The following is an 8,036-nucleotide window of genomic DNA, read 5'->3' on the forward strand; positions in this document are numbered from 1 at the left end:
AGAAGTGTTTCTTTTTGGCAATGAAATGCCACTGAGCAGCAGCTCAGAAGTGCTAAGCATGGAGCCTTACATTTTATTATCCGTGCTCTTTCCCAGCAGGGACAGATTCCCGCCTGCGAAACTTCCAGAGGCTGGCCAGGCTTTGATGGTTAGGATGCTTTCAGGCACTGACCGGGGTAGCAAATAGTTTCCAGCTGATGTTCATCCTTGCTGGTTTAGTTCAATAAGACGACCAGCAAATACAGCTAATGTTCCTATAATACAAACTAGCATAAATATACCAAGGAGAAGATGATCAACCACCATTGCAACAAACTTCCATTCTTCTGCAGCCTGGGAAAGAAACAAAGGAGATGATGGTAAAATCTCTGCAGAGCCATGTTTGTTATGGGCATTCTTGTAATTTACTGCCTTGAACAATGGAAAGGCTCTTCCTTAAGTTCCACTGTTATTATCCAAAAAATACTAATTTTCTTCTCAAAAGGAGGTCAGTGGCTCAGGAAGCCTAAGCAACCCAGAAATGCAAGTTTCAAGACTAAATTGTTTAGAAACCCTGGAAATTTGGTGAATAATTTCATTAAAAAGAAATGTTGAAAAGCTTAATTTTTAGGTAAATGGTTAATTTTGAAAGGGAGTTTAAAATGTTGAAAGCAAAATGCTTAGTTTGTCCCAAATGGCTTTTGTTTTTCTATTGCTTTTTCATTCTCCTCCTGGGATACCTAAACAATTTCCATTAATTTAGCTCTTGTCCCTGCTTTCCATGCCTAGTCTCTAAGGCATGGGAAAGGTCTCTAAGGTCTGGGAAAATGCTTGGACTTGATGATCTTATAGGTCTTTTCCAACCTTAACAATTCTATGAAATTCTGTGAATTTCTGAAGGTAGCTCCCTTAGTCTTTTTTCCAGTTGTGGGACACCGTGAACCACCGGGTCTGTGACTGCCTTTTCACTGGATGCTTTTGGTGGGACCCAGTGCCGTAAGAGCGATCAGAGTGTGAGGTGCTAAGTGCAGCAGGGCTCGGGATTTCCACCCTGTAACTCTGCCTTACGGAGTGACATGTCCTGGCCTGAGGCACCCTCTGCTTTTGTCTTAGCTGCTCCACAAGTAGAAGAGACTGTCGTAATTTATCTAGAGGACACTGCTGATCAGTACTGTTTTGAGGCAGTTCGTAAGTGAATCCAATGAAGTGGCAGCCTTCAGAAGCCACAACCTTCAGTTTATTTCGGGAACTTGACTTTTGAAACCCCCTGAAAGTGATATCAACAGCGCCCAGATGACACAAGCAGCTGGGCTCCACTTCCGAAGGGAGCGCTTGCCAGTAACCCGAAGACCCTCCTTGTAAGTCTAGGAGGAAGCGAAGCCCAGAGATGCTGAAGCCACGCCAGCCCTGCTGAGGGCAACGCTTTATCCGCGTAAGAGGCGTAGGAGTGGTGGGGAACATGAGACTGCAGGCCAGAGCCATTCCACACGCTCCAGGAATTTGGTCGCAGGAACAAACACCATGGTGTAAATTCTGCCCGCGGGAAGGAGCTGCCTCCTTTTCAAGAGCGCGGGCCAAATTATTGTCCCGGAGAACTCTCTCCCCATCTTCAGGCTATGATCATTTCAGGTCTATGATCATTTAGACAGGTGAAGTACCGGTCCTGAATTATGGGTGCAAAAGCTGCGTCAGCTGTGATAACTGAAATAAAAGAGGGGGTTAACTATGGCGAATGTGCTAGAAGGAGGCAGAGCTAGGTTCTCCTGGGGAGCACTGCCATATGTGACTCTACACGCATTTATCCTGCCTTTGGCTTGCAACGTGGAAAAAGTCAGTAATCAGAGTAGCTCATGACGTGCTTCACTTGCAGGGGCTACTTGTAGCATTCAGGAATAAAACAAAACCTTACTGAAATTGGAATTATCATTTGTAAGTTACATTTAATGCTTCTCAGATAAAACTACTAGCCTTTTGGGGACCGGCTTGCTTGCTGGCTTTTCAAAAGCGACAGGAGATTGCTCACCGCAGGGGGAAGATGCCCGTGTGGGAGACAGGAGGAATGTGTTTTGGAACTTGCTTACAGCTCTTGAAACTGCTTTGCTACTCACAGACACTCCATCTCTATGGCTTCACATACCATATTTAGAAAATCATACCACTGCCCCTTTTTTTTTTTTTTTTTTTTTTTTTTGACCAAGATTCAATTGCCATCTGTGACTATTATCTGTCGCTCCGTGTTGACTGCATCGAGGGGAGAAGACTGTCCCCTGCTAAAGCCAAAATAGGGTTTGGAGTGTTTTTGTGAGGCATGGATATTTTGCCAAGGGAAAATAAAATAGTAGCGATTTGAAAGCAAGAAATGAATCATGCACAAAAAATGCCTTACATTACTGGCTTCTTGGTCCGATTTCATCGTTTCCGCAATGTATTTGATTCCCTCTATAGCATTTTTCACATCTGGATTTTTGGTAAGCGAGGAGTAGAAGTTGACAGGCACAGAACCTGGCTTCCCAGAAATTTCAGAAATATCAATGTCTTCTGCAAAAATGTTTTTGTCTTGTTTATCCCTGGACGGTCGTTTCATTGTAGAGAAAAACATGACGTTTGGGATTGTGTCGATAAAGATCTGAAAACAAAGAGGGAGAAGACGACAATTGCTGGTCGGTGGGGCTGTGTTGCGGATGCAGCTGTGTACTGAATGAAGGCAAAACTCGCCGGTCTCAAATCACTTCCTGTGCGGGATCGGCTACAGATTCCCTCTTGGTGTATGCCACAGCCTGCGCCTTAGTCACACCGGGGCTTTTGTCAGCCTTGTGTCCTGGGGCAGATGGAGTCAGCCGCAGGCCTGTCGCACATTTTTTGGAAACCATTTCCCCCTGCCACAGAGCCAACATCTACACATGAAGGGGCGTGCTACATCCCTGAGCAGACTCTCATCTAATTTGGAACATTTTGCTTATGAATCTGGCTTGAAGAATGGACTACAAAGGATCTCTTTTGGCTACTTATGTTTGACTTTGCTATTACAAACATTTGTTATACATGCATATAAAGTTTACAATAATTTCCTTTGGAGTAACAGAGGCTTGCTGCCAGAGCAATTTTAAGGGCATGCAGTGTTTGCCTGTTGAAATCTCTCTTCTGCAGGGATTGTTCATGCTACAGAGTGAATCTATGTAAGCTGTAGCCTTAAAAGTATAATTAGAAATACACTGAACAATCTCCTATTCATATCATGGTTTAATACGAACGCAGGAAGGCTTAAAAATAACCGAACGTATCCCCTGTGTGTACTGCGTCCCTGGCAAAGGACTTGTAATGACAGACATCCAATTTTTTCTACACCTCGTGGTTACTATTTAGACTAGTGTGCAAGGATCTCCTTGCCTCCCGAGGACTGCAGAGTAACTGTATTTCTTGGAAAAGTACAGAGAAGGTCATGGCTTTTGCTAAACTCTCTTTTCCAAAATGGGGTGCTGAACACAGGTGCCCCCAATGGACTCTGCGCTCCGCACTGGCACGGGCTGGTGGCCTTGGCCACGGGCAGGCAGCAGTGTTGTGCAGTCAGATGGAGGGTTAGACCAGGAAATGTAACTCAAGTCCAGCTGGCCCATTTTCTGTTCCCTCTGCCTTCAGCCGACTGTGTTTTCCTCGTCTCTTCCCTGCAAGACTCTACCCCAGCGGACGACTTTGTTACTTAAGGGAGCACCTTAGCAGTCTTGCTGACTTTACGCACAGCTGAGTAGTAAACACTAGTTCTTGTGCCTAGAGAGGTTAGGCATGATGCATTTACTTCACCAATTCTGCTTGGCTTTTATTAGTAAACCTGCCAATAAAATATGGAGTGCTCAGTGGAAACCAGGAAACGTGCAAGGCCGTATAGCTCACCTTCCTGACCCAGTGCGGCATGGTGTGAGTGCTTGGGGAGCGGTGGTGGGTGTTGATGACAATGACTGTGATGATGATTGAAGCGATGACAAACACCATTGTAAACAACATGTATTTGCCTATCAGAGGCACTGCACTGGAGGTGGAGGGAATCAGCTCCACGATGACCAGAAGGAATACAGTCAAAGACAGCAGGACAGAGATGCTGAGAGTCATTTTCTCACCTGCCATGCAAAACAAAAAGAAACGAAACAAAACAAAAAGAAAAGGTAATACCATTGCTGTTCCTACCACATTCGGCAAAGAGAGTATTTATTTGAGAAGGTAGGATGTGGATGATGGCTATTCACACATGCACATGTGTGTGCATCTGGAGTGCTATCATCTCTCCCAGCATCCAAAGCAGTAGCCAGGCTGGCCAAACCTGAGACCCTAACAGCATCAGCTCCAGCATGAAGGTGGGAATCACCAGGTATGACTGGGCTGAGGTATGGGTGATGGATATGGAGAGCTTACATGCCAGGAGCACCTCATGGGCTGTACATTTTGAATGATGGAGTGTATGCACCTGATTAATGCTTGCTCCACAGCCTCCTGGGCTGCTTGCCTTACTCCCTGGCAGGCTCATGCCGGGCTGAGTAGGCAGACAAAAAAATCACCTCTGACACCAGAGGTCAGTTGCTATTTGAGGTCTTCCAGTATGTAGGATGTCACCACCAAACCACAAAACATGATTCACACATCTTTTTTCTATCAAATTTAACTTTATAGAAAATTTTCCACTGAAAAAAAGTCCATCAAGTATTTCATAGAAGGGGCTTAATGAAATTAAGCAGTATGAAAAGCTGACACGAGGTAAAATGAATGAAGCAGAGGAAATGGTTGCAGGGAGCAAGAGCCGCTCAGCAGGGACAAAGGAGGCCAGAAGAGTCCAGGGTTACTCTCTGTGCCACACAAAGTAATTTCTGTGAGCAGACAACAAGCTCTTTGCTCTAACACCGCGCCGAAGGGCCTCACTCACCGCTTGTGCACTCACCTACTGCGTGATGTACTAACACTACCTACCTATGGCAAAATATGAAAATCAACTAGCTAAAGCTTTGTTTTGCCGAAGCTAACCGGACAGTTAAGCAGTGACTTCTGTGAGAAATCAGCACGATTTATTATATAGCAATAGTTTCAGCTTTCGGCCCTTATCCTTTATTTGCGGAATGTTTAGAGCCATCATTTTGAGCAGAAGCACCCAGTTTTTGTAAGCGCCGCCCTTCAAGTTGGCTGGTGATTTCAAATACTCAGAATTTCTCAGAAACTTGTTGGCAATTTCTATGGCAGTAGAATGAATAAATTCACATACCTGAATCTGTGGGTAGGTAAAAAACTAACCCGGTTAAAAAGGAGAAGAGCAGGCAGGGGATGATGACGTTCACGATGAAGTAGAGAGGCAGGCGCTGCATGAGGAAGTGGTAGGTGATATCCAGGTATGGGGTGTCAGGGCAGCAAGCGTAGTAAACCCAGTGCTTCCAGCCGCGGTAGTCCTTCATCACCCACTCCCCACTCTCCATGAAGTTACTCAGATCTGGGCGATCACTCTCCTGACAGCAAAAAACCCCAAATTCTTAATATTAGGTGTTCTGAACAGAATCAAAACCTGGCAGTCACTCAGGAACAGGATTCCCAATGACCCAGGCACTTCATGCATTTTTGGGAGCAAACCGCCCTTTTCTATGTTATTTTGCCTTAGAGTATCATCCTCTACACAGTGTTCAACTAAATACTTTACAGAAACAGTCAGGGATAGTTGACTGAAGAGAACGGCTGATTAAATATTTACAGGTAGGAGACATACCTGAGGGGACAGGGAAGGGGTCCTTGGAAATGGAAAGTCATGAGCTGAGAAAAAGCAGTCCCCCTCCCCCCCAAAATAAGAAAACAAACAAAAGCAGAACACCCATAAGGAGGGCTGCGAAGCTGTCAGAGGATAGACAGGTAGGAGGCTGCTAGGGCCCAAGAATTATGCGTATGCAGAATTTTAGAAGCCAGACCAGGAAAATTTTGTGTTAGATCTACAAAAAGGGCTTCTATATTTTACAGGTAGGGCCTGCTTGTTTTTCAGTCAAAACAAGGTCATATTCCATTCTAAATCTGAGATTTCCCTGAAGACATATCCAGGTCTTTAGTGCTTTTCCCAAGCACAAACTCCTTGCTTACCGGGTTAATAACAACCACTGTACCATCGTACGTCCACGTTCCCAGCTTCATACTGCAGTTCTGCTGGTCAAATGGGAAGTGCGTGACTATAATTTCACAGTAACTTTTAAAAATAGCTGGTGGCGTCCAGGTGATCAAGCCCGTGTGCTCCAGAAGGACTTTGGTGTATTTAACGATGGCAAAATCACCGTCGGCGCTGCAAAAGGAACACGGACATTAACAGCAACAGGGGCAGCGTGATTAGCGTAGCCCCCAAAGGGTTTGCCCGGCTGTGGATGGACTGTTCCGCCCGGTGCTGCCGTGCCTGCTGCTGGAGAAGGCTGCTCTGAGGGGTGCTACCCCCATGGGGCAGAGCTACCCCTCCCACCCCTTACTTGTTGTAAAGAACGAGGTCTGGCCGCCAGATATCGTCTGAGGGGATGCGGATTTTTTTCACGCCGCCGTAGTCATCTGGATTCCACTTGAGGTTGACGTCCGTCCATTGCTAAAGGGGGAGGAGTTCAGCCTCTGAGAGCCTCTTCCAGCACTTCGGGGGGTAGTTTCAGTATTTCCGAGAAACATGCACCTCCCTCGCTTTGGGACATGCAGGTAAAGACAAACATATGCTAGTGGGAGCCCCAGCTAATTTTTTTATATTAACTTAGATTTTGGTTTAAGAACCTTATAAAAAAGAAAATAATACAAAAGGTAAAGATACGAGACGTCTACTGCTTGAAATACAGTGCAAAATGCTTTTCTTAAGGCTCTTAACGTCTGGTGCACTTTGTTCTTGAGAGCCCAGAAAGAAGAAACCCTCTGCTAGCTGACCCACCTGTCCAAGTTGCCCTTGAAAGTATAACACAGTAGTTAATTCCTGGTTGTGTCCAGTGCGTTTATTTGAATTGGATTAAGCAGCTAGCAATATTTGGAGTTACCTGTTTCAGGCGTACGTTGGTTGTTACAATCTGATTTACTTCATCCTTAAAAAAAAAAAAAAAAAAAAAAAAAGAAAGAAAGAAAGAAAAGGAGGCAGTAGCAGCAACCATTAGGATTAAAGGAGAAAAAATCGTTTCCTCAGAAAACACACCATTTGGCACTGTCAGGTAAGCCAGCGGCTCAACACATACCACGCGTTCATACCGTACGTACCACGCTAATAAGCTGAATGAGCTGCAGCCCGACGGTGACAACGACGGCGTCCCGATGGTCCTCCACCGGGCGCACCACCTTGTTGTAGTCCCTGAACAAGTCCTCGACGAGGCGAGTCTCGTGTTCGTAGCACAGGGCCAGCCCGGCTGCAGAAGAGCAGGGGTGGGTGGCATCAGTGAGGTGGGACAGGGGACACGCTACGACGCCGTCGGTCTGAGGTGGGCATGAAGCTGCTGGCTGTGGGCGAGCACCGGGTCCTCCGGGTGACTCCTCATTTCGGGCGTGTGTTATGTGCATCGCAAATACCATCAGCGGGGGTAGCTGCCTATCTGATCCGGAGATCAGCTGAGGAGTAAGGCAACAACAGCCTCCAACCAGGAGATGAACAGCTAGCCCTAAGCCTGGACATCAGACTGAGCATTGGGAGCCTCCTCCAGGCACTCCCACCCTCGTTTTTTCCTGCGATACCTGTGGACCGTTAAGCGCAGAGAATACCCGTAATCAGGGATTTCTGATGTCGCCTTCCCCGCCTTCAATGCCACGGAGTTGCCTGCGGCAGCAACGTTAAAGGGCAGGGCCAAGCACAACAGCCATGAGGTGAAAGCACCACCCGGACCCCTTGCACCCGAAGTCTAAGCAGAGCAGGAGCTCCGGTCCACGACAGGAGCTGCTCAGGTCGCGTTCACGGCGAGAGAGAAGGAAACCATTCACAGCGTGGTCTCATGTTTCCCTCTCCTCAGGGAAGGCCTCAACCTGCCCGTGGGGAGCTCTGCCCGCAGACTGCTCAGCGCGACTCGGCCGCGCTACGCGAAGGAGCCCTCGCAAGAAGAGCG

The 8,036-nt window shown here is 46.8% G+C and overlaps 1 protein-coding gene across 1 annotated transcript in view; it reads right to left on the reverse strand.

Moving 5' to 3' along the window:
• Window positions 1-201: 201 nt before the first annotated feature.
• CHRNA1 (cholinergic receptor, nicotinic, alpha 1 (muscle)) overlaps window positions 202-8,036 on the reverse strand; it is a 9,048-nt gene continuing 1,213 nt past the window's right edge. Inside the window, exons 2-9 of the mRNA XM_010293162.1 lie at window positions 7,204-7,349; window positions 6,990-7,034; window positions 6,450-6,559; window positions 6,076-6,271; window positions 5,222-5,459; window positions 3,868-4,091; window positions 2,366-2,605; window positions 202-333 (exon numbers count right to left, since the gene is read on the reverse strand). Of these exons, the coding sequence (XP_010291464.1) occupies window positions 202-333; window positions 2,366-2,605; window positions 3,868-4,091; window positions 5,222-5,459; window positions 6,076-6,271; window positions 6,450-6,559; window positions 6,990-7,034; window positions 7,204-7,349 (1,331 nt within the window). The remainder of the gene's footprint in view (window positions 334-2,365; window positions 2,606-3,867; window positions 4,092-5,221; window positions 5,460-6,075; window positions 6,272-6,449; window positions 6,560-6,989; window positions 7,035-7,203; window positions 7,350-8,036) is intronic.

Source organism: Phaethon lepturus, unplaced genomic scaffold (genome assembly GCF_000687285.1).
Source record: "Phaethon lepturus isolate BGI_N335 unplaced genomic scaffold, ASM68728v1 scaffold27598, whole genome shotgun sequence".
In the NCBI taxonomy this organism is placed as follows: Eukaryota; Metazoa; Chordata; class Aves; order Phaethontiformes; family Phaethontidae; genus Phaethon; species Phaethon lepturus.